The sequence below is a fragment of the Stenella coeruleoalba genome (genome assembly GCF_951394435.1).
Source record: "Stenella coeruleoalba genome assembly, chromosome: 9".
Taxonomy (NCBI): Eukaryota; Metazoa; Chordata; class Mammalia; order Artiodactyla; family Delphinidae; genus Stenella; species Stenella coeruleoalba.
Window position 1 is genome coordinate 59147382 of NC_137155.1, and position 27651 is coordinate 59175032.

General features: G+C 42.4%; 1 protein-coding gene across 2 annotated transcripts in view; it reads right to left on the reverse strand.

The window, feature by feature from the left end:
- SCRN1 (secernin 1) overlaps positions 1–22564 on the reverse strand; it is a 57561-nt gene extending 34997 nt beyond the window's left edge. Inside the window, exons 1-3 of one of the 2 annotated variants that reach the window (XM_079932011.1) lie at positions 20627–20731; positions 17953–17982; positions 2578–2737 (exon numbers count right to left, since the gene is read on the reverse strand). In XM_079932011.1, the coding sequence (XP_079788137.1) occupies positions 2578–2736 (159 nt within the window). In that variant the 5' untranslated portion in view covers position 2737; positions 17953–17982; positions 20627–20731. Of the gene's footprint in view, positions 1–2577; positions 2738–17952; positions 17983–20626; positions 20732–22388 lie in introns of those variants that run through there. The other variant, XM_079932012.1, reaches the window with a different exon arrangement.
- Positions 22565–27651: the final 5087 nt, after the last annotated feature.

A 27651-nucleotide genomic window follows, 5' to 3' on the forward strand; every position in this document is an offset into this window, starting at 1 on the left:
AAGGGATGGTGTGTCTCTACTCCACAGAGCCTGAGGTCTGGAATCACTGAAATGTCATTCACTCACACATCTGGCAGCTGACACTAGCTGCAGGCTCTCCACGTGGGCCCCACCCCATGGTCTGTGTACATGGGTGTTTGGGTTCCCCCCAGCATGGCGCCTGGGATCTTAGGGCTAGAGTTCCAAAAGAGGGAGATGAGTGGAAGCTGAATCCTTTTATGACCCAGCCCTGGAGGTCACACAGCATCACCTCCGTCACGCTTCACTGCATGATGCCATCGGAAGTCCTCACCAAGATTCGTGGCAGGGGTGGGGGGGGCATAAACCCTCCACTCCACGGAGGCGTGTCTATCACACTGTGAGAAGTACATGTGGAATGGGATTTCGTATAGCCATCTTTGGGAAATTAAATCTGCCCACATGAAAATCAAAGTGTTGTTTCAGTTTTGCATGACTCTCTGGGAAAAAGAAACATTTAGGGAAGACAGACAGGGAAGGTCAGTAACAACGCAAACCAAGCCAACTTCATCCATACCGAGTCCACTCTGTTCCAGGAACAGAAAGAAACATTCAGATGCAAACAACATGGACATTCAAACATTACTGAATACCCATTTAAAAGCTAGCATGAGCGCCAGAGAACCTAGCACTCTTTTCTGCCTGTATGAAAGGAAGGTCCCGCTGAAGCTTAGGGGCTTGGACCAAGTTAGTGGTGCAACACGAGAGGCAAGCGGTTCTGGCGAATATCCTGTGGGAGCCAGTCTGCCGCTGCCTCGACCACAGACTCATGCACTCTGCCTGTTCGTCTCAGTGTCTCTGTTGAATTCACCTCGCATAAGCAGCTCCTTGTAGAGTTCTGTTGCTCTGGTGATGCTTAATGCTTTTAAAGGATCGAAACAGATAAAGATTCAGATAAGAAAATGAAATACGCACTGATGAATACTCACTTAAAACCTAGCACAGTCACCAGAAAAATCAGTTTATTTTGTAAAGCATAGAACATCAAAGAATACAGATGATGTCAGGGGCAAGAGTTTGTTAATCTACTAGCTCCCATTTTTTTCATCCAAATTCTTCATCCTTCAACAAACAATTACAATTTAAACACATACAACTAAATATACCATAACCAAGAAGTTTATTCCATGAATGCAAAGATGGTTCAACTTATCATTAAATAGGAAGAAAAAAATCAGGGGATTATCTCCATAATCACTGGAAAGATCTCTAACAAAATGCAACACCTATTCTTGAGGATTTAAAAGCAATCAAAGTATGAATTGATGTATACTTTTTAACATGACAAAACTATATAAATCTCTGTTCCCAAACCAGCATCTTACTTAATGTGGAAGCACTAGAGGCTGTCCCCCGCTCAGGTCAGGAACAAAGGCAAAGATATCCATTATCTCCCTCACTATTAATACTGAAACCAAGCTATAAGCCAAACAAACAAGAAAATAATTAGAGATGTAAGAACAATCAAACAATCCCTATTTGCAGGTTTTATAACAACATACCTGGAAAACCCAAGAGAATAATAAAAGCTGACACAACCAATAAAAGAATTTAGTAAAAGAGCAGAATGTAAAACTAACATGAGATAGCCATCATGAGAGTTTGACAACACACTCTGGGAATATGAACAAACAGGCACCGTCTTACATGGCTGGTGGGAACACAAAACGGTACGGTACACCAGCTATGGAAGGAGATTTGACCATATCTAACAAAAATTACCTATTTACATACCCTGTGACTCAGAAATCCCATTTCTAGGCACCTATTCCAAAGAAATACTGACTAAGCGCTCGAAATAAGAACTGGTGGATAATTTTGAACATGATAAAAATATATAAACCAAGACCAGATACTGTGACAGATGCACAAGGCTATTATTCACTTCAGCACTATTTGTAAGAGCAAAAGACAGGAAAACAACCCAAATGTCCAGCAATATGGGACTGATTAAAGTCTGATTACATCCACAGAAAGAAATACTACACAGCTGCAAATGAGGGATGAAGAATCTCTTTAGAGACCAGATGGAGTGACCTGCAAGATACAGTTTTAGTTGAAAAGAGCAAAGTGGAGAAAAGTGTATATAGCATGCTACCATCCATCTAAGAAGGGAGGAAAGGGACTGGGATAAACATTCATATGGATATGTATGTGTGTGTAGTTTACTCCATATATTAATATGTAATTTTTTAAATGGAAGGATAAACCCCCAAACTTCCAAAACATGATAACCTATAGAAGAAAAAGGCAATGGAGTGAATGATACAAAGGTAGAAGCTAGACTTCTATGAATATATCTTATTTCATAGATTTGACTTTGGAATTGTGTAAATATTTTACTTAAGTATAAAACATGGGCCATACCAATGAATGTAGAATTCTCCATGTGACCCTGTTTTTAAGGCTATGAACAAACCTGAATGGAAACAGGAATCAACAGAACGCACATGACAGTTCTGACTTGTGAGCAGGCTTCCAGGTTAAGACATCAAGGTGCTGGACAAAGCCAGAGAAAGAGAATACATGTTAAGTGAGAGACAGTAACACGTGACTTACCTCAGCCTTGCTCTCGGGTTCATGATCAGCTGCTGAGAAATACACAATCTCTTGCACTTCGTCCCTGGGCCGAGCTGAATTTTTCCCAAATACCACCAGACCGTCCTTCGCACGTGGCGGGAAGGCCACAAAACAGTAACTTGGAGGAGCTAAAGCCATCCTGAAAAGAGAGAGAATGGAAGCAGGCCTAACATGGAACATTCCACCGGTGAGTTCTTCAAACATATTTCACCCACTAAGAGAGTTCTAGTATTGAACTGTGTGAAGCGAGCTCATTAAGAGAGCCCAGCTGGGGCTTCCCTGGTGGCGCAGTGGTTGAGAGTCCGCCTGCCGATGCTGGGAACACGGGTTCGTGCCCTGGTCCGGGAAGATCCCACATGCCGCGGAGCGGCTGGGCCCGTGAGCCATGGCCGCTGATCCTGCGCGTCCGGAGCCTGTGCTCCGCAACGGGAGAGGCTGCAGCGGTGAGAGGCCCGTGTACCGCAAAAAAAAAAAAAAAAAAAAAGAGCGCCCAGCTGGCAAATGAAGGTGGGGTGTCTGGAGTAGAATCACAAAACCACTGACACCAGATATTGTTTAGTACTCTGTGGGAATAAAGGATCTCAGGTTCGCCACAGACCGCAGTGACAGCCAAAAGTGCAAGGACGCAGGAGAATGGAAAGGTTATTGTTCCAGGCAGAAAACACACACGCTGCCATCTGTCACAGCAATACAAAAATAAATAAATATGCCTTGTAACAGTGCACTGCAGAAGTGCCTCTGATCTAGAGATGCACGGCTGCCATATGATAGTTTTTGAGGTGCTCGTGGGGAAATGGGTCTGGAAGTAAACCGAAAGATACGCCACTCTTTGATATATATCTTTCTCTACCTCAACGACATAACACTCAAGCACCTTTTGGCTTTCCTCCCGCCTCTCTAACTGCTCCTGGGCTGGCTAGTTCTCTTCTACTTGGCCATCGAGCATCCTCACTGCTTGGCCCTTCCTTCCTCATTTAATGCTCTTTTCTTTCTGGGAAAACTCATCCATGCCCAGAGCTTCGCTTGTCATTTACGAACCAGTGACCTACATATATAATTCCAGCTCAGTTCTCTCCTTGAGCTCCTGACCCACAGACCCAGCCTACCTGATATCCAAAGCTGAGTTCATCATTTTCCCTAAACTGGATCCCTTCCTAACGTTCCCTGTCTCAGCAGCCAGCTTCATCATCCATCCCACTGGAGCATCAGGAACTATCCTTACCATCTGCTTCTCCATTAAAATATAAATGAGAAGTAAAGCAATATTCTCAGAAAAGCAACTGGCATTCAAAACTCAGCCTCGTCACCTACTAGCTGTGTAACCTTGAGCAAATCACTTTACCACTCTGAGCCTCATGGATTTTTTTTTTTTGTTTTTTGGGGTTTTTTTTTTTGTGGTACGCGGGCCTCTAACTGTTGTGGCCTCTCCCGTTGTGGAGCACAGGCTCCGGACACGCAGGCTCAGCAGCCATGGCTCACGGGCCCAGCCGCTCTGCGGCATGTGGGATCTTCCCAGACCGGGGCACGAACTCGTGTCCCCTGCATCAGCAGGCGGACTCTCAACCACTGCACCACCAGGGAAGCCCTGAGCCTCATGTTTTGCCCCAGCCCACAGATGTATCATGAGCATCAAATGAAATGATTCTTGAGAACATATTTTGCAACTTGTAGAGGCTACGTGAGTATACGAGATATTTTCTTTGGGTTTTGACCACTCAAATAGAGCAGTGTCTCAAAATTTCTGTTGAGCAAGCCAATCAAAATCAACTCCCCTCACTCATTACTGGACCAGTTATCAAGTCACAGAGTCAGCAACATTCTACGTTTAGAAACATCTTTGTGAGGAACCATATTGCTACGTCTACATCCAGGCTACTTCAGGGCAGTCTGTGTACACACACCCCGGGCTGCCAGAGTTCCTCCTGGCAGTGCTTATGACAGGTCCCTCCCCAGGGCACAGAGAAGTATGTAGTCCATAACTCTGCAAATAATTCCCTCCTAGCTCAGGAAAATAGCCCCTAGCCCCTTTGGGGGAAAGAAAAGGCAAGAAAATAAAAGGGACTCCAGTTCTTCCTCCCCTTAACCTTTCCCATTTTCACAAAACCACATTATCTTCAATCTTGAGGGGTAGAGAGGAATAAACCAAGACTCTGTATGTGTAAGGAAGACCTACAATAATTATAAGATAAAATGCCTTTATAGAGGATTCCTAGAATTTGGAGGTGGGAAGAATTGCTGGCTGAGCCAAATCAAGTGAAACAGACCCAGAAGAAGGTAAGATCGGGAAAGAACGCGTTGTCCTGTGTTTGTATGACTCTCGTATGTAATAGGACTTCCCTTCTGCCCCCATTGTTGGGCCATGTCAAAAGTGCTGGTGTCTGATCTATGAGCAGAACCTTACTTTACTCGATCCTTAAAAACAGTAAAAATCTGGGACTTCCCTGGTGGTCCGGTGGTGAAGAGTCCACCTTACGACGTGGGGGACGCAGGTTCGATCCCTGGTCAGGGAACTAAGATCCCACATGCCGTGGGGCAACTGAGCCCGCATGCCACAACTACAGAGCCCACGCACCCTGAAGCCTGCGTGCCGCAACCAAAGAAAAGAAAAACCCGCACACCACAGCAAGAGAGAAGGCCACGCACCACAACGAGGAGCCTGCACGTCACAACGAAAGATGCCACATGCCTCAACGAGGATCCCACATGCTGCAACTAAGACCCGACACAGCCAAAAATAAATTAATAAGTAAATAACAGATAAATCTTTTTTTCTTTCTTCTTTTTTTTAACATCTTTATTGGAGTATAATTGCTTTACAATGGTGTGTTAGTTTCTGCTGTATAACAAAGCGAATCAGCTATACATATACACATACATCCCCACATCCCCTCCCTCTTGCGTGTCCCTCCCACCCTCCCTATCCCACCCCTCTAGGTGGTCACAAAGCACGGAGCTGATCTCCCTGTGCTATGCAGCTGCTTCCCACTAACATCTGTTTTACATTTGGTAATGTATATAAGTCCATGCCACTCTCGCACTTCGTCCCAGCTTACCCTCCCCGCTCCCCGTGTCCTCAAGTCCATTCTCTATGTCTGTGTCTTTATTCCTGTCCTGCCCCTAGGAGTTTTTGACTAGCACTTATTCTTCAGCTTGGACATCTGCTTGGTCAGCAGGTCATCTGAGTCACTTGACCATGACGAATACATAGGCAAAGGAAGCCCAGGGATATGTGGGCCCAGAGAAGCTGGCTTTTCTGCTGAATTTTGGGAATGACTGGGAATGCCAGAAGGGAGCAGAATTTTTATGTCATTTTTTTTAATGTTAGATGAACCCATAAACTGTGTATCACAACCTGTAGCAAACTAGCCAAAGCCAACTGTCCATTACCTTTCCTGGATCACCATTCTACACAACGACTAGCCTCAGAGATGACTTCGCTGGACCCTTGTCTGCTCTCTAGATCAGTGCTGTTCACAACTTTCTACAATGACGAAAATGTTCCAGCTCCACTGTGTAATACGGTGGCCACCAGCCTCAAGTGGCTATTGGCGTGTAGTTAGTGTAATTAAGGGATTAAATTTTTAATTTTATTACAAATTTTAATTCATTTCAATTTAAATAGCCACAGGTGGGTAGTAGAAATCCTACTGAACAGAGCCACTTTACAACTTCCCAATAAACCCAGAAATGAGGACTTTCACAGTGAGGTTTCCAATGACCCCAAAAGTATTTATTTGTAAAGTCCTCCACTTATTCTATGACAAATCATGCTATCACCCACATAAACTGAATTAGTCAAGAGGAGGTAGGACAATGCTACAAGACTGAGAAAAATAAACACAGGAAGTGGATACTGAACTCATCAGGTGAACTGAGTTTAAGCAAAGCTCTTTTCTCCAGAAGCTAAAGGTGATCATAGCCCTAGAGGACAATTCCATTTCCCTTGATGTGAAGCTCACATTCCTGACTCTGAATATACCCGGAAAGTGGCCCTCATTGCTACCTGGAAACCCCTTGTGTACTTTGTCTGGACAATTCCTCTCTTTAACTCCTAAATGCACTTTTGAGATTTTCACTTCTCTTCAAACTTCCAACCATTTCCTCTAAGTAGATACCTTACCTTATAGTCCACAAAGGACACATGGGTGGGGGAGTGAGACTATTCCAGAAGGAGGCTATGCAGGTTTGAAGCCCCTGTGGCTGGAGAAAGGGGAAGGAGCCATTACATCCAATAGCCAGTGTGGCTGAGCCCGAGGTAACGGGGAAGAGGCTGGAGACGCAGGGAGAGAGGCTAGTTCATGTTGGGTCTTGAAGGCAACGGCAGGGACTTTAATGTCTGTCCCATAATAAACACTAAAGCCACTGAAGGCTTTTAAGCCAGGTTTTAGGAAGGAAATGGAGCCAGTGCACACAGATAGCTTTTCAAAGAAGTTGGCTGTGACAGGGAGGAGACAGAGCAGTAGATGAAAGGGAGTTCCATTTCTGTGTATCTACTCTAAGGAAATGATCAGGAATATAGACAAGATTCATGCACAAAAGTGTGCATTACAGCGGTATTTATACAGGTGAAAAACTGATGGAAACTTAACTGTCCAGCATCAGAGAAGTGGCTAAAAATTTATGTTACATCTATATGGTAGAATACTATAAAACCATTAAAATGTTTGTGAAGAGTTTTTTTTTTTTTTTTTTGTGAAGAGTTTTTAATTGCATGGAGAAATGGTTTGGGTAGGTGAGGGGGGGTGTCCAAAATAAATTATCTTAGGGCTTCCCTGGTGGCGCAGTGGTTGAGGGGCCGCCTGCCGATGCAGGGGACGTGGGTTCGAGCCCTGGTCCAGGAAGATCCCACATGCCGCGGAGCAGCTGGGCCCGTGCGCCATGACTGCTGAGCCCGTGCTCTGGAGACCGTGAGCCACAACTACTGAGCCCACATGCTGCAATTGCTGGAGCCCGCGTGCCTAGAGCCCGTGCTCCGCAGCGGGAGAGGCCACCGCAGTGAGAGGCCTGCCCACCGCGACGAAGAGTGGCCCCTGCTCCCCGCAACTAGAGAGAGCCCGCGAGCAGCAACAAAGACCCAATGCAGCCAAAAATAAATAAATAAAATAAATAAATTTATTTTAAAAAAATTATCTTAACTACATGAAAATATGCATAGAAAAAGACCAGAAGTGGTAGCCTGACCACTAAATTCTTTCTGTGTTTTTTTATATTTTCCTTTGTTTTCAATTTTCCTACAAGTATTTATACTTATGTAATCACACACAAAAGATTAAAAAAAATAAACCCAGGGGATATTACCGATTTAGGAATTTTATTTTAAGGAAAAAATTTGGTTCTATTTCTATGTCCCAACATCTAAAATTTCACAAGTGGCAAATTCTTATTTGAGTTATAGTTAGGACAAGTTTTTTTTTTTTAATTAATTAATTAATTTATTTATTTATTTATTTTTCCTGTGTTGGGTCTTCGTCTCCATGCGAGGGCTTTCTCCAGTTGCGGCAAGCGGGGGCCACTCTTCATCGCGGTGCGCGGGCCTCTCACTGTTGCGGCCTGTGTTGCGGAGCACAGGCTCCAGACGCGCAGGCTCAGCAGTTGTGGCTCACGGGCCTAGCTGTTCTGCGGCATGTGGGATCCTCCCAGACCAGGGCTCGAACCCGTGTCCCCAGCATCAGCAGGCAGACTCTCAACCACTGCGCCACCAGGGAAGCCCAGGACAAGTTTTTTATTCAGCATTATTATAGTTATTCTCTAGTACTTTGTTTTCCTTTTTTTTTTTTTCTTTACAGCCTGCCCAATTCAGAGTTACTCAGGGAGTACACAAATTTTCATTACTATTAGTTTACACAAATAGCGGGCAGGCCTCCTGCAGTCGCCTCCTTAAACAGGAAAAGAAAAACTGGCCCATCAGAAAGCCAATTTTCTGCTCACCCTGAGATGGAATTCTTTTGAAACTAATTCCAGGAATCTCAATTTTGTTCCCATTATTTGTCAAAATACTGGCTAACATACCAGGTTAAAAAATCTGAAAAGTTAACTCATCTATATACTGTATAAAACATGCATTTTGAAATCTCTGTTTACAGGATTTTTATAAACTGTTAAATCATTCATGTATGACACAAAAAACCGACTTTACCATTTTTCTCCCTTTCCCTCTATAATCTTATACAGCATTATGAAATGTCATAATCTCTTCCACGAAGAAAAATAAACTAAAATTTAACTCCCAATCACACATGCTAATGCAGAAATTTATTACATAGACTTTTTTAATGATTTATACTCAGCTTTGGAAAACAGTATAACCATTCAATAATGAATTTTCTATAACTACACTCTACTTAAGCCAGCATTAAAATCAGTGAACAAAGCTTACTCGGAAATAAAGCCATGATTGATGGCTTTTTTCTTAACTTGCTTGCTTTGAGGCACAATTCTGAAGCTGTCTTCTGAACCACAGGGATCCAGAGGTGGGGATGTGGGTACAGGGTTATACTACAGGCCTAAAACGGAACCCAGGAATGTCTATAGCAGTGTTTTCCAAATTCCATGTTGTGGCCCTTTTGTGGGTTATGAAATCAATATAGTGGACAAGATCAGCATTTTTTAGAAAAGAACGTGTGCATCTCACATAGTAAGAGTAAGCACTCGTGCAAGAAACTTTAAGCTCAGATATACACATATAAGTATATGTATGTACTGGGTTGCAATATAACATTTCTCTCTTACTATTTCAAGTAAAAATCTTTAAAAGCAACAGGCTTAAAGAGCAAGTCTACTGAATAGGCTTCTTTGTGGTAAATACCAATTAGGATTCTTGCCAGGTTAGCAATAAACTAACAGTTCCAATTAATGAAACACTCCAATTTAACCCCCACAGACAATTAAACTTACAGGTATGTCCTAGGAAGTATTTGTTAAGAATATTTCAAAGTACGTTTATCTGTACTTTATGCTAAGTAGAATAAGCCAGTCCCCAAAACGCAAATACTGTGTAATTTCACTTATATGAGGTCCCTAGAGTAGTCAAATTCATAAAGACAGAAAGTAGAATGGTGGTTACCAGGGGCTGGATCAGGCAGGGGTGGGAGTGGGGAGGAGGACAGAGAGTTAGCTGTTTAATGGGTACACAGTGTCAGTGTCAGTTTTGCAGGATGAAAAATTTCTGGGGATGGGTTGCACAACAATATGAATATTCTTAACACAACTAAACTGTACACTTAAAAATGGTAAATCTTATGTTACGTGTATTTTTACCACAATTAACATTTTTTTTAAATCAAATAGCCTCACGTGGCTCAAAGCTACAAAACTGGACTGGACAGCTTTAGATATCGTGCTATCAGCTGTGGTAAAGTACCCCTAAGCTCAATTTCTAACCATCACTGTCCTTATCAAAGTCCTTTCAGGATTCATGACTTCCTCTTGGGAATTATAACTCCAGAGTCCCTGCAGCTCACAACACAGGAGCTGCATCTCCCAACATCCACCCTCCGACTGGTGATAGGAGGCTGGGTACAGGCTTGGGGGGCTGGAGCACTGCACCCCTGTAACTAGGAGACTGCTTACAGAATGTCTAGACAAGGAGGGAGGAAGCTGCATGGGAAAGAAGGTCTTTGTCTTCAAGTTCAGCGAGTAGTTATTGAAGGGCATGAATGCTCCAAGCCACGTAGGGGTTTTCTTTGCCTGAATGCCAAACTGCCCTGCCCTTTTATCTCAGTGAAGCTGCAGAGGCCCTCGTTAGTCACCATACCCAGTAATAAGGAAGGCTTGAGTTGCCTGAGAGGAAGAAAATGACTGTCTATATACGCTATAGGCTTATTAACTCTCTTGCAAATAACTGTGACAAAGTACCTTTACTTGCACAAGAAATGAAACCCAAATGTCCTTACTCTCCAAGCTCCCAGCTTTACTGAGAAGATTGGGTAAGCTTAAAGCCAACGTCTATGAATCACCTCCTTCCAGAAAAGCAAAGAAGAATGTATTTTATTATGTTATATTACTTATCAATAAAGTCATTTTTTAAACTGTTGACATTCCCACTGAACTGAAAACAGGACAAATGATACTCACTTATAAATTTATTTTCCTGTCCTATATCTGCTATTGAGATAGTAAAGAATAAATAGGTGTTTGGAAAAGGAATTATCTACCTGAATTGAGATGTAAACGCCAGCTGATGAAAGGTACGTAAATTAGCTCAGACTCATCAAGCTCTGCCTGAAAAAAAGAAAGATTCTTCTGTTTCACTGAAAGCTCAAGACAGTAGAGCATAAAGCTTTAGGGCTCCACAGCCAGTGATTTCCAGCTTCTAACATTCTATGCCTTGAATGAGGAACTACCTAATGGAAGAACGACCACACAGGGTATTAAGTAAGGAAGCAGGTTTTGGAGGCAACCTGGGTTCGAATCTCAGCCCCGTGTTACCGTTCTGTAACAGGGATAATGACAGGGTTGCGGTGAGGTTCAAATGACCTGAAACATAAAGTGCTCAGAATGCTGTCTGGGGCACAGTAAGGACGCATCACCGTGAGGGTGAAGAAAGTTACATGATGAAGGCTGTTCCTTTGTCAAGGTCTGATCTGAACAGATGAGACTTCAGAAACTTGGCTTTCTCTTTACAGTATCTAAAGGCTCTCTCACCTTTTGAAGATGTGCTCCATTGTCACCTGATGTCTTTTAAGAGCTGCTTACTATTTCCTTTCTCTAAGGCCAAGGGCAACACCTACCTCTGACAGCTGACTCAGGCAGTCTTCAATGCCACTCTTCTGCAGACATACGTCCTAGCAGCATGGGGAGGTACGGGGGTGGCAGGCTGCACATTCATTTGGTTTGGTCCAGAGCACTGGCCTGAACAGTGTGGGGTTTTTTTTTAAGTCAGAATTAGCAGCTAACATTTTTAAATCTAGAGATTTTCCACAGAAATTCAGATGCTTAGCGTCTCTTGAAAACTCAAAAGACCTAGCAACACTGGATCCACATGACAGCAGGACTGGAGCTGAGGGGGGCTCCTGCCACAGTCCTCTCCACTTCCCAACACTGAGGCCACTGGAAGCGCTGCCTATTATCACCCTTGGGCTGTTGCTTTTTTTGTTCTTTCTTTTTTTCAGTGTCAGGTCAATTGTGCTCATTTACAATGCCTGGTTGGCCCTGTAGCCCCATGCGTACAGAGGCAAGAGAAGGACATACTTTAGAGACAAACAGACTTTTGTTCATATCCTGACTCCACCCACTAACCCTGGGAAACAGACAGGTTATGAACTCTCTCTGAGCCAGAGTTTCCGCATGAAAATGGGACTGATCCTCTATACACAACACAACACATGTGTTTATCTGAGATCGTATGCAAAGTACCCGGTCCTGTGGCCGTATACAGCGGGATGCTCAATAAATGTTCCTTTTCCTCCCTCCTACTACTCACTGGGGATGCGTGTGCCACTTTTGCACCAATCCCTACTATGCTCCTTCACCATCTCACCAATGGTTTGCCCCTGGCTCACAGACACACTCACGTTCCAATGTGCAACTAAAATGTGCTTAAAGGATCAGACTGGAATGGTGGAGCCTCTAGATTGAACCATCAGTTTACAGAGAATACAAATGACACCATGGGGATGAAATCAGCAGAATCTAGACTATGAGAAACTCTATAGGACAAATCTGACTTCTTCAACAAAAACCGCAAGAAAAAAAAGAGGAAGAGACAAAGTTACTTAAGAGATGTATCAACCAACTGCAATGAGTGGAACTTATTTAGATCCTGATTTAAACAAACTGTACAAAAATTTTATGACAGTTGAGGGGAATTCCCTGGCGGTCCAGTGGTGACGACTCTGCACTTTTGCTGCTAATCCCTGGTCGGGGAACTAGGATCCCGTGAGCCATGCTGCGTGGCCAAAAAAAAAAAAAAAAAACTATAATATTTGGAGTTTCCTGGTGCCTAGTGGTTAGGATTCCAGGCTTTCACTGCTGTGGCCCAGGTGCAATACCTAGTTGGGGAACTGAGATCCTGAAGGCCACACAGCGCGGCCAAAAAGTAAATTTAAAACAAAAGACAGTTGGGAAAACATAAATGCACTGAATGTTTGATGATACTAAGGAATTATTGTTCATTTCTTAGACACAATGATATTCTATTTATGTCCGAAAAAAGGAGCCTATATTTTTAGAAATACATACTGAAATATTTCCATGTGAAATGATATAATGAAAGTAGTCCAGGGTGAGGAGAAAGGGTGGGAAATTCAGATGAGACAAGATTCTCTAGGTAATAAAAATAACTGAAGCTGAGTGATGGGTACATAGTGGTTTATCATACTGTTCTCTTTACTTAAGAAGTAATGCATATGATAAGATGTTTAAAATTCTTTTAAGGTTAGAAATAGCACTAGACTGATCTAATATAGGAAATGCTTTCTTGGAGTCATAACTTATGAGTAAGTTATTTGGGGGCTCAGATATCTCTTTAAGGAAGGATTACCGGGGGCACGGAGGACGGGGAAGGATTTCAGTTGGCTTGGTATATTAGCGCACTGGGGGAAGAGGCAAGCCCCTGGTTTCCTCTACCTTGCTATATCTCTTTCCCTCAAGTTTTAAAACGCCTGTCTCTGCTCTTTAGACTATCAGCCCCATGAGGGCAAGGACATGTATGTAAATCCTTATTTCCCTGACACCTCGCGCAAAGACTGGCACATAATAAGACCTCAACAAATGTTTGTTGAACAAATGAAGGGGAAGGGGTATCGATATTTTATCTCCAATGAGAGAAAAAGAGCAGGAAAATCTGATTCTGACAAGGTGCTCCCAAGCTGTGGTTCAATACACGGGATTCACATTTGACCACACATCAAAATGATGGTCTGAGGAGCAGATTCCTAGTCATCCCCTCCTTGGAGATTCTGATTCAGTGGGTCTGAGCTGAGTTCCCAGTAAGAATATTTTTAACAAATGCCCAGGTGATTCTGATGCAGTCCGTTCAGACTGATATGGAATATCCAGTTATAGGTTATTAAACCTCTTTGCTTCTCTAAAGTACTATTCATTTTTTTCTGCCCAGCTTTCTTTTTTTTTTTTTCAGTGTGGAAACTTTCAACACACACATACAAGATTACAAAAAGCTCCCTTTAGGCAAGGGCCATCAACTTTCTGCCATCTTGCTTCTCAATTTTATTTCTAAGGAAACCATTTAATTTTAATTGAATGTTGCTGAATTCAGCAACAGCATTGGCAGCAATACTCTCTGCCTTCGAGACGAAGGTGGTGAAACCCACCCCTGGGTAACTTGAGAGAAGTATGACAAATAAAGATGTAGGAGGCTACGTTTTCTTGGTCTTTGGCTTTAAAACTGGGAAATCAGACTAATCACACTACATGATAATCAGGAAGATTTGGATTGTTAATTGTTACTTAAATGTTTTGCAGTTTTCACTATTTTAAAGAAATAAAGTCTCACCCAAATCTTTAAAAATACCTTTTTTTTGAAAAAAAAAAAAGCATTCTTCATTTAACATAGATGCAAGGTAAATGATTTGGTAATGACCATGACTCCTCTGCCTTGGATAGAAAGTAAGAATTTAAGCCAGAAAAAAGGAAGAGCTAGACATCATTTCATGTAGCTGAATATTTCTAAATCAGTAGGACCTGCAAAGAAATATCCTTTGGATGCTTTTTTCTTAATGACTGAAATGATCACAAACTGATTTGCTCTTCCACTCCAAAACTACTGCAATTTAGGTGATTAGCTAGAGGAAATGAAAAGAGTGTCTATTTCAAATTTGTAAAACCAAAGTTCCAGGTAATTAACAACTACTCAACTTCACCCTAACCCCTGACAATTTAATGGACCACTGCTGGTGCATCACCCTCTCCCAAAATACAGCCACTTAGATGATCATAAGAATCCAGCAACAAAACAAAACAAATGTATGATATTTAATTTGCTATCTGTACATATCATGGAAAGCTGGGAAATCTATCAATACGCAAGAACAAGCTGGTGAAATAAAAAGAGGTCACACAAGTTATATACGGTATCATTCAAATTATGTATATTATATAGATAGATGATGCAAAAAGATCATAAGGAAATGCAACAAAATTTTTAAGAGTAATTTAAGAAAATGACTCTTAATTGCTGGGTTGCAGAAACACAGGCAATTTCTTAACCTATATATATTCAGGCACTTTCAAACTTCCCACATGAAAATACAGAATCTGTGATGAAAATACTTTAAAAAAAGAAGAAGAGGAAGAGTTGCAATAGAAATAATCTATTTTCTCAATATATTGCCGCTAATAAACATGGCCTTTCAATAAGGCAGAGACTCGGGGATTAAGGAGAACCCCACAGTTCAGTCATGGCAAATGAATTCATTTTATCTTTTGGCCACATCTGATTTTGCCTAATTTTCGAGATATGGTGACAATGAGAAATATGAATAAAGAAAAATGTCCAACTTAATGATTCACGTGACAGCTTAATAACTAAGGAAACGTAGACTTTTCTATAGTCAAGTGGAATGTTGTGCTTCAAAATCTACATTGCTTCATAGGATAAATTAGGGGGTAACTGGTCACTTAACAAAAGTATTCTTCAAATCACTCCAGCATTTCTCTATAATGTGAAATATTCTAACATGTTTCCCAACTTTTTAACATCAAAAAATTTTCATAGACACCCCACATAAGAGTGAGTGTAGTTGGTTGGGAAAAATATGTAATGAATATATGTTATGAATTTAGTAACACTTTCAAAGCATTTGTATGTACTAACTGGTAATAGAATCCTTACACATCTGAAAAATAATGCTGTAGATATATATGGCTCATTATTTATTCTGTGTCCATTCAATGTTGGGACACATGTGAATTCAAGGCCCCCCTTCAAAAACTCCACTACACCCAGTGATCTGTTCATCACTCTGGTGCATTTAAAATATGGTACCACGTAAAAGAAAACTCAGGCTGCGTGAGTATCACTTTTGCAGAGCTTCTAGGAATTTTAGAGTGAGGGGAAGAGAAGGGATTAGTTGAATGGCATCCGTTTCTCATAGATACAACAGTTTTTTAATGTAGGAAGTAGTAGATAAAGAGTACAAGTGGGATTCATTTTTCATTCAAGCTAGCCAAATTAGAAAAATATAGTCAGATCAAGTTCACTCTAAGGAAGATGTTTTCCAATACACGGCAGGTTGAAAGACAGTTTTCCATCTTTTACAGTAATATAAAGAAAGAAAGAAAATGACTTACATCACATTAATAGTATACATTCGACCTGTGCAGTCAGAATGATCTATCCAAGAGGTTACGTTATGGCTTTTTAAGAAAGAGTCAGATAGACCCAGATTCCGGGTGTAGTTCCTCCAACTACTAAGTTCTTCATCTATAAAACATGGCCATGATGTCTACTATGTACTGTTATGGGGATTAAGTGTGGTAATAGATGCAGAGTATCTGGAATAGAGAAACATTCAAGAAAGGTTGGTTCTTAAAGATCAGGGTTCTGGGAATGTAATGATTATGGAGATAAAGGAAGAAGAATGTGTTTGAAATAGGCAGGTATGTGGTTAGCTGCCAAAAGCATTCCCTGTGGGAAAGACCTGGGAGCTACTGAACAAGCCACATCTAGGGTTCTTTCATTTCCTTGTGTTCTCATTTCTGACATTGCTGCCATTGTGTCCACTAATTTGGCAAGGTTGCTTTGAATGATGACCTTCCTATTCCCACCATCTGTTTTCCTCTCCCATATAAATAATGGATTGTCTATTCTCATCTTTTCCCAGTAATATGATTTGATACTACCTGTTAATGCTGTAAACTGGGATTTTAAAAAATCTTCCCAATCACTCTTTTTTTGGTTTTTTTTTTTTTTGCGTTATGCGGGCCTCTCACTGTTGTGGCCTCTCCCGTTGCGGAACACAGGCTCCAGACGCGCAGGCTCAGTGGCCATGGCTCACGGGCCCAGCCGCTCCGCGGCATGTGGGATCTTCCCGGACCGGGGCACGAACCCGTGTCCCCTGCATCGGCAGGCGGACTCTCAACCACTGAGCCACCAGGGAAGCCCCCCAATCACTCTTAAAACAGTGGTTTACACTCTGTCCCTGCAAAAAAATCAGCTAAACATTCATTTCCTACAGAAGAAATTTAAATCTTGCTAGTATGAAACCACAGGGTTACTTTACATCTAGCAAAACGGACTTAAAAACTACTTTGTAAATGCCCATTAATGCTAGACTCATTTGCTGTGTTTTTACCATTAGGAAATGTATCCCATTTTATTATCAAAAAGGAACCTATATACATATATATGAACATATTAGTGTGTGTATGTAAATACATATATATGTGGGTGTGAATATCCCCACTTATGCAAATATTTATAAGTATATACTATAGGTAGACAGGAGGGAGGGAAGGAAAGAAGGAAGGGAGGGAGGGAGGAACGGAGGAAGGAAAAACAAGGACCTGGAAGGATTAATATCTAACTGAGAGTTGGAAGTGGGACTAAATGTGGGCTATAGAGATAGAAACTTCACATTTCATCTACTTATGTCATTTAAAATTTCTCTATAACAAGCTCATATTACTTTATTGGATTTTTAATTATTTTTAAAAATCTGATTACTTCAGTGCTCAAGAAAGGACATTTTAAGACATTTCATTTAATTCTTTCAGGTCGCTAGGCACTGCTAAGTGCAATTTTAAAATACACTAAGGTTTCATTTTGAGAGGAGAAAAAGATTCAGAAGAGCCTTTGATCACTCCATCATTTTAACTAGGACTTTTAAGAAGTCATATTATCAATATGTAATCTGAGCCCCTAACCATCTATAAGCACCATGTGCAACCTAAGGGAAAATGGAGCTAAAAAGATCTTCTCAAGGTCCATCAACTAGAAGAAGAGGCACTCCTGTATACAACCAAGAGAGGAGGGCAATAATACAACTTAAAACGATGATCAGAAATGCTTATGGGAGCCTTCAAGAACACCTAGCTCACTTTAGGGTAGTAGATTAAGCACTGGGAGATTTAGGTTAAATATATAACCATTAAGAAGAGAAGGAGAAGGGAACATTAACCATATCAAGCTCCCTCACTCTGCTTCCAGTGAGGCTCAAGCTGGGAGGCCCCCAACTTCCTCCCCTTTCAGTCACCCACCCAGTTCAGTTCATTGCTCTCCCAGACTGGGTGGAGGCCCTGAGGATGCTGGGAGTTTCTGGGGAAGAGAGGACAGGTGGGTGTGATTGACATGTACATCACGTCAGTCATTCTCCACTCACCCCATCGCCTCCCCTCCAGTGTCTATTCAAACTTCTCTCACCTCCCACATCCATTTCTATGAACAGTATCACACACCTCAACCAACCTCCACTTTCTGCTAATGACCTAGACCAATGCAGCCCAATAGAAATATAATGGAAGACAGATGTGAATCACATATGTAATTTTATGTTTTCCAGGACCCACATCTAAAAAAGTAAAGGGAAACTGGTGAAATTACTTTAAATAACATATTTTGTTTAAATCCAATATATCCAAAATATTAATTCAAAATACAGGCATACCTCATTTAATTGTGCTTTGCTTTATCGTGCTTCACAGATAATTGCATTTTTTACAAATTGAAGATTTGTGGCAACGCTGAGTGAAGCAAGACTATGGGCGCCATTTTCCCAATAGCATTTGCTCACTTCCTGTCTGTGTCACATTTTGGCAATTCTCACAATAGTTCAAGGTTTTTCATTATTGCTATATTTGTCATGGTGATCTGTGATCAGTGTTCTTTGATGTTAGCATAGAGAAAAGAGAACTCACTCTATCGTGTGAAGGCTCACACGATAGTTAGCATTTTTTAGCAATAAAGTATTTTTAAATTAAGGTATATTCAGCTTTTTACACATAATGCTATTACACACTTAACAAACTACACTATAAACCTAAGTTTTATATGCCCTGGGAAACCAAATAATTCATGTGACTTGCTTTATTTTGATATTTGCTTTATTGCAGTGGTCTGGAACCCAACTCGCATTATCTCCAAGGTATGCCTGCATAATCAACGTAAAAGTCATTAATGAACTGTATCTGTTCATTGAAATCCTGCCATTTGCAACAATACGGATGAACCTAGAGGGTATTATGCTTAGTGAAATAAGTTAGACAGACAAAGACAGATACTGTATGTTATCACTTACATGAGAATCTAAAAAATAAAACAAACAAATGAGTATAACAAAACAGAAAGAGACTCACAGATATAGAGAACAAACTAGTGGTTACCAGTGGGGAGTGCGAAGGAAGGAAGAACCAGATAAGGGTACGGGGATTAAGAGGTACAGACTACTATGTATTAAAAAATAACCTACAAGGATATATCGTACAACACAGGGGACATAGCCATTCTTTTATAATAACTTAAAATGGAGTATAATCTATAAAATTTTGAATCACTATGTTGTATACCTGACACTAACATAATACTATAAATCAACTATACTTTAATAAAGATAAATAAATAAAATTATTAGTGAAGTGTTTTAAATTCCTTTTCCTATAAATGTTTGAAATCTGATGTATATTTTACATTCACAACACATCACAATTCAGACCCTCCATGTTTCAAGTGCTCAATAGCATGTGGCCTGTGGCTAGTGGCTACTGAATTAGACAGCACAAGCCTGGGCTCTCACTCCAAGGAAAATACCCAAACTTTCAGAACGAATGATTATTGCTGAATAAAAGGATCATGGGTGGCTTTTTAAAAATAATCTTGGCTTATCTGTATTTTTTATTGTTTTCCAACAAACACAGATTGCACGTGTTTACTTTTTTTTAAAACTTGTGATTTTAAGTATCTTTGACATACTGGGAGAATTTCAATGAATGAACCTTCACATTCATGCTCAACAATATTTGTGCTCAACAAATTTGTGCTCAACAATTGCACAAACAATAATGCAAGTTATTGTTTTAATGGCACATGTGGCATCAGCATCTGTCTTCATTTCCACATTATCTGTCAATCCATACCTAGTTCCTATCTGCTTCACCATCATCAATTATTCTCTCAGTTCCCTGTAGCGCGCCCACCTTCACCTTCTGCAGATCACTGGCTTGACGGTACAGAATGCTCAGAAGAAATATTTCCCCTGCTCTCACCACCTCTGCACAAATATTTACTAACCCACACACAATCTCTAGTTCTGCTTTAGTAGAACTAGGGACACTGGTATATGACTCAGAGAACTCAAATTCAAATTCTAGAAAAAGACTGTCTTCAGTGCTGCTTCAAAGTTATTTTAAAATAGGTTTGTTATTTACTATTACTTAAACTTAGATATATCCAAAAGCTATTATATGTCCCACCTTGGTTTCTTTACAAAACCAGACAAGCAATACAAGCAACTAATTTTTTAATCAAAGAATGCACTTCTCACCTCAAAGATTCTGACATATTATAAAATGTAAAAACCATAAAATTATGGTTTGGGTGCTTAAATATAGAAGCAGTCTAGTCCCTGGAAAATGAGGTGGACACAGCTTAAGAAGTTAAATGGGCTTAAGTTGGGAAACTAAGGTGTGAGCACTTACTTTAAATAGTACAGATTTTTAAATCATGTTAAAGTTTGGTTTCATGAAGTGTTTGCCATGCTAATAATGATAGGTTTGCTCTTTTCCCCCAGGCTTTGATAGGCGGCATGTGGAACCCTAAAATGGGGAGTTACGACACCTGGATATTAGTTCTCACTGCCAGCTGCCAACCAGCTATATGACCTTGGGTGCAGTCCATTCACCCCGCTGGATTCAGCCTCCCAGGCTGTAAAGAGGGGTTGACAGCACAGCGCTTTCTCAGGCTGCTTCCAGCTCACCATTCCTGACCTTTGCACTAATCTCCCTCCATCCCATTATCCCTGAAACATTTGCCTCCTCATGCATCTCCTCCTTGCTAAAAGAGAAGATGGCTGGCAGCACAGCAGTGAAATGGGAAAAAAAAAAAGCTGTTAAAAAAAAAAATCCTAAAATGAGTCACTTTTCAAGAATTTACCATCCTCTGGTGCCTGAGTGCTTGCTCGTGATGTTAAATCAGTTCTTCCAATGAAACTTGCTCTAAGAACCTGGTATTTGTTATATGTACTGTTCTTGGATGATGTTTATACCAGACACTCATCTCTTTTAAGAGCCACTTATAGGTACAAAACAGCACAGAAGTTATCAAACAGATATTGGCAGCCAGATACATCAACTTTAGAGAAGCCTGTAGAAAATCAGATCAAAATCACAGAGAGTTTTAATCAGGTCTTTGCACCTGAAGATAATTACAACTCCCCAAACTTCCCACATAACCTCCCCAGAACCTTGCTGCACCCTAAAATCTAGCCTGCTACAAGAATCTCTTCCTATCCCTTAGGGCCGGCTGCAGCGATACCCAGGAGGGCCTTCCCTCCCGTAGATTCCTCCATCAATGCTTCAGTCAGGGGGCAGCTGATGTTAGTTCTGGTCTGTGTTGCTTCCGCCTGGCCTGATTTTTCATGCTGCCATTTTGAATTAACATAGGTTTCCTCTGCAACTGATGCATCTTCTAGTCAGGCTTGGAGCACAGTAGGCACACACGCACACACGCACACACGCACACACACACATCGGGAAGCTGGACTACAAGCGCAATCCAAGACACCTGCAAGCCAGAATTAAACAGCAAATCCAGAAAGACCGTATGATTTAACAGAACACTACCAAGACAGTTTGGAGCCATAGCAAATGACTGCTTCTGCATTTGAGTTGAATGGACATTTTTAACCCCTAAATCTTAGTTCTCGTCAATTCTCTAAAGTTCAAGTGTCCCTCCTGCTTTGCAGATCACACTCGTCTCAGACCTCACAAGTGATGTAGCCCAATAATCCGCGCCCAGACAGACAAGCGAACCGAGGGCGCAAAGGCAAACTGAAGTGGATAATCATCTCAGAAATACGAGTGCCTTTTACCAATAAGTGCCCCGGCGCCACCGCCTTAACTTGCCCCGACACCCCCCCATCCCCAAGATCCGCCCCGGGTGTGGCTTGAGGAGGAGGGCGGTGTTATGTCAAGTCCTTCGGCCCTCGCAGACCACAGCAAGAGCCGACGCGTTTGCCCTTAGGGGGAGGGTAGTCCTCCGGACACGACTCGGCAACCGCAACCGCAGAACCGGCGGACGCGGGGGCAGAGCCGGGCCAAGGGCAGCAGGCCCGCCAGGCAGCCATGTTCCCGCGAGCCCGCCCGCGCGGCAGGTGCGACCGGTTAGGTGCCTGGCCCGCTCCGCCACCAGCTGTGTGCCCGTACGAGCCGGGAACCCCCGGAGCGGTCTGGGGGGGAGGGCGGAGGCCGTACTGAGCACACACCCCAGCGGGCCAGCAACTGAGATACCAAGCAATGGAAACACAGGAGAAGCGGCCTGGGGGAGTGAGGAGAGTTCAAAAGAGGTGGTGGGAAGGATGGGGTTGGGGGATGGAGAGCGGGGACAGGTTCCAACCAGGCTGCGGCGCCCGCGCCCTGGGGTGGGGCAGCCCTCTCCTGCGCCCCCGCAGCCTGTAGCCGGAGTCCCCCACCTCAACCCCGGGCTGAGGCCCCCTCTCTCCTGATCCCCTAAAGACCCCAGACAGCCCAAGCCAGCATCCGCGGGATTCCCACCCGCGGGTTTGGAGGGACAGCTGGAGGCGACGAGGCACAGGTGACGGCGATGGCGGATCCGGGTGAAACCCGCCGAGGGAAGCAGCCGCAGATTCCCTGCACTCCCAGGGGTGCCCGTCACAGCTCACCTGAGGGGCTGCGGGCTCCGGGCTCGGCTCTGCGGTGCTGATGCTGAGGCCGGCGAGGGTGCGGGTGGTGCCGCGCCTGAGATCACTGTGGCGACATCGAGGGCTGCAGTTGCAGTGGCGGAGGCGGCCGTCGGGCGCTTCCCCCTCCCCAGACTCCCCGCGCTCTGGCCCGCCGCCCCCAGCTAACAGCTGGCCGGGCTCACGTGACCGCGGGGCCCGCCCCCGCCTCCGCCTCCGCCTCCGCCCCCGCTGCACGCCGGACCCGGGCCGCGCCGCGCCGCGCCGCGCCCGCGTTCTGCCTGGCCCGGCGGGGCGCCTGGGAGCAGAAAAGGCGGCTGAGAAGACGAATCTCCTCGAGGAACGTGGCTCGCTCTTTGCGCGATTTTTATTTCTTGGTCACAGCGGGGTTGCGGCTTTCTGGAGAACTCGGGCTTTAAGGAGCCAGGCCCCGCTTTCTCCGGCGCCTCTCCCGGACTCCGCCGTCTGGGTTGCTACGTGCGGGCCTCTGTGCCTAAGCAAGCTTTCCCCGCGGAGAAACGTGTCCGGTACTTTGTTGACTCACAAGTCCAAGCCAACTCCTTGCCTGGGCTTAAAGGTACGGTTCTGCGCCATGTTGACAAGCCAGACCCTATGCCCGATACTTTTTTTTTTTTTTTTTTGGTACGCGGGCCTCTCACTGTTGTGGCCTCTCCCGCTGCGGAGCACAGGCTCCGGACGCGCAGGCTCACCGGCCATGGCTCACGGGCCCAGCCGCTCCGCGGCATGTGGGATCTTCCCGGAGCAGGGCACGAACCCGTGTCCCCTGCATCGGCAGGCGGACTCTCAACCACTGCGCCACCAGGGAAACCCCTATGCCCGATACTTAGACGCTAAAGCTCAAAGAGGTTAAGCAACTCGCCCAAGCAGCAAGTAGCAAAGCCAAGATTCCAAACCTGGGTTAATAAATCCAGAGACAGGTGACAGGTGTGTTGATGCTGGCGTCAAGGTCATTGGTCAGGACATGACCATCCGTCTGTTACCGGAACACAGACTTTACCTTTTATAAACTAATAAGAAAAGACCATCTCAAAGGATATGAAGAGATAGTATAAAGGAAAAAAAAAATGCAGTACCACTTAGGCACGTGAAAAAATATTCAAGCTCACTTAACTGCAAATCGAATACATATACAAAGTAGCATTTCCACCTGTCAGATTAGCAAAAATCAAAGTTTTATAAAGTCCGTAGAGGACAACTCGGCAATATCTCCCCAAATAACAAATACATATATAGTCTTTGACCTAAAGATTCCATTTCTGGAATTTATCCTACAGATATACCAACACGGGTGTGAAATGATACGCGTACAAGGTTATCCATTGCTACATTATTTGTGCTTGCAAAGATTAGAAGCGTATGCCCATCAATAGAGAACTGTTCAAATAAATTACAGCACATCAGCACAATGGTATGCTATCCAGCTGTTGAAAAAATGAGGAAGATCTATTTCTATGTACTGATATGAAAGATTTCCAACCTATGCTAAGGGTGGGGGAAGCCATGTGAGAAACATTGTGTAAATGTGTTATCATTTGTGGGGGAAAAAATATGCCTGTACTCATTTGCAAATGCGTGGACTATCTTTGGAAGGATACCTAAGAAACTGTAATAGTAGATGCCACCAGGGAGGAGAACTGGGTGACTAAATGCAAGGCAAGGAAGGAGACTTTTTTTACATCTTTGAATGTTATGCCTGTGCTTGTGGTTTGCCAGGAGTGAATGGATAGTGGGAGAGGGCTGGGGGAATCAGTGCAGTTACTGCAGGATAGAGCAGCAGTGGTCATAGACTCTTGGAGCACAAAGGGACCTGACTGTGCATTTAAGGCCAACCAAGGAAACTGTCCTTTTACTTTTAGCCTTTATCTTCATATTCGATTGTCTTTGTTTGGACAGAATATAATTGGATCTTGCTTTTCATTCAGTCAGACACTCTTTGCCTTTTTTTTTTTTTCTCTTTGCCTTTTAATTGGAGTTCTTAGATCAGTGGCTCTTAAACGGGAGCAGTTTTGCCCCCAGGGGACATTTGGCAATGTCTGGAGACATTTTTATTGTCACAATGGCAGAGGTGAGGGAGGCCTCTACTGGCATCTAGCACATAGAGGCCAGGGATGCTGTTATACATCCTACAGTGCAAAGTACAAGTCCCCACAACTAAGAATTATCTGTTCCTAAATATCAGTAGCATTGGGGTTGAGAAACTCTGGTGTAGACCTTTTATATTTAATGTAATTATCAATATGATGGGTTTTAAATGTAACATCTTGCTACTTCTATTTGTCCTGTTCTTGTTTTTTTTTGTGTGTTTTTTGCTCTTGCCTTTTTTTGAAGAATTGAGTATTTTTCATATTCCATCTTATACCCATTATTGGTTTATTAGCCATACTTCTTGTTTTATTTGTTGATTACCCTAGGATTTACAATATGCATCTTAAACTTATCACTGTCTACCTTCAAATAATATAATTTCAGATATAATGCAAAACACTTTCGGCAGGATACTTCTATCCCCCACCCCATCTTTATTGATATTGCTGTCATTTGTTGTAGGTGCAGGTTAGATGATAATGAGCTCTTTCAAGTTTTGTCTGAAAAAGTCATTACTTCACTTTCATTTTTGAAACTTTTTTTTTTTTTTTTCCGATACACGGGCCTCTCCCGTTGCGGAGCACAGGCTCCAGACGCGCAGGCTCAGCGGCCATGGCTCACAGGCCTAGCTGCTCCGCGGCATGTGGGATCTTCCCGGACCGGGGCATGACCCCGTGTCCCCTGCATTGGCAGGCGGACTCTCAACCACTGCGCCACCAGGGAAGCCCTTGAAACATTTTTATTGGATACATAATTTTTGGTTGAGAGCTTCATTTCTTTCAGCACTTTAAAAGTACCATTCTATTGTCATAAGACATTGTCACAAGACTTGCAAAGTTTCTGAAGAAGAGTCTGTGTTTGATTATTTCTTCCCCTGTACGTAATGTGTCCTTTTTTCTCCTATGGCTGCTTTTAAGTGTTTTCTCCATAACACAGATTTTGAGCAATATGATTATAATGCACTTTGTTCTGTTTTGGGTTTTTTTTTTCCTATTTCTATCCCATTGGGGCTAACTAAGCTTCTTGGATCTGTACGTTTATAGTTTTCATCAAATTAGGAAAAATTTTGGCCATTACATCTTTAAATATTTTACCCATTGTACCCCATCCCTCCCAAGTTCAGAGACTCCAGTTATACATATATTACACCACTTGATATTGTCCCACGGATCACTGAGAATCTATTCTTTCCCTCCCCACCCACCACTCTTTTTTCTCTCTTCATTTTGAATTTCTCTTGATATTTCTTAAAGTCTTCTTATCTTTTCTTCTACAGTCTCTAATCTAATCTACTAATGGTTAATACTGTCAATTAAAGTTTTTTTCCTCTCTTTTTTTTGTGGCCCCCCCCCCCCAATCTCCTCTCCCAGCATTTTTAATGTGGCAACATTGTGTTTGTTTTTATTTTTTTCAAAGGGGGTTTTGCAGTTCTCCTGGCCCGAGGACTGTCTCAGTCCCTCTCCATCCTTACAGTGGACGCCTCAGGTCCACAGACCTCACCTGGCCCGGTCGAGATCTGGACCTGACCATCTCCCACAGCTTCAGGAAAGTCCAGATGGAGTGAAGCAAAGCTGCATGGTAAAAGGAATTAACTGCCACTGCCTGTTGATGAAAGTTTTATATCAGATATTTTATTCTTTATCTCTTTAAGTTCTATTTGGTTCTTTTATACCATCCATTTCTCATACACATTTTCCTTTAAATCTCAGATCATATTTATATTTTAATAGCTGTTTTAAAGTCTTTGTATGCTACTTCTATCATTTCTGTCTATTTTTAATATTTTATTGGTTGTTTTATTTCCTGCTTCTTTGTCTCTCTCATAATTTTTCATTGGCTATCAGACTTAGTGAATTTTATGTTGTTGAGTAATGGATTTTTAAAAATATTTCTTTTAAAGAAAGGTTGTAAACTTTGTTCTTAAGAATCGGCTTCACCCATTTGAGACTTGTTTATAAACTGTTCACGACAGCTCTAGGGTAACTTTAACTCTACGGCTACTTTAGCTCTTTACTAAGATATGACTCACATATGGGTTCTAATGAATGTTCCATGTAATCAGTAAGGTGATTCTGGCTAGTAGGAACTTGGACAATTCCCAGTTTTGTGTAAGCTCCGGGAATTTTTTTGTGCACAGCTCCCCAGTAGTTGTTCTTTCCTCAGGAGTTATTCTTTGCCCAACATTATGGTGATTCACCATATGCATGCAGCAATTGGTATTCACCCAATGACTCAAGGAAACCTTTATGCAAATTTCTGAAGTTTTTTTCTGCTTAGTTTTCTCTTATCCAGAGCTCTGCCCCACAAATTCTAGCTGCTTTGACCTCCCTGAACTCTGATCTCTGTTTCCTCAACCCCACAAGAGAACTGGGCTCTGTTTTGTTTCCCTCCTTTTTACCATGTATAGTTCAGGAATTGCCTCCAAGCAGAAAACTGGGATAATTGTAGCTCTTATCTCATTTGTTTCCTTTCTCTTGAGAATCACAGTCCTGCTCTGCCAGTTGCTCATTGGTTGTCCAATGTCTGACAAAATTTGTTTCATCTATTTTGCCCAGTTTTCTAGTTGTTCCCAATAGGAGAGCAAGTCCTATAGCAATTCTTCCTTCATGGGCAGATGTGGAAGGCAAGGAACACTAATCTTAATGCCCCTAAGGAACCAAATGTCCTGGTACAACTAGAGTCATTATCTTAGGAACTGAAAATGCATAGTTTACTTATAGAACTTCTTCAACATACTGATATAACAAGAAACATTTATTGGACACCTGTATCAGGAATTGCACTATTGCTACAAAGGTGAGAAAGGCATATCAGTCCTACCACTCAAGAAGTCAGGGGCAAGCAGGGAAATTAATTAAGTATAGAAGTAATATATGCATATATTGTATGTTGCTGTCAGGGTAACATAAGAGTTATGCATAGATAAATACATTAATCTAGCATGTTGGGAAATATAAACAAGTTTAAAAGATGATCATAAACGAGGGTTACCCAAACCTAGACCACTTAAAAAAATACATCGATGATGATTTTGCCTTTTCTTCTAACCAGTGTTATTTATTGTCTAAAGAACCCAATGCAGTAATTTTGAGGAGCCGAAGTACATGTGTAATTGAGAAATGCCTTTAACACATTGCAT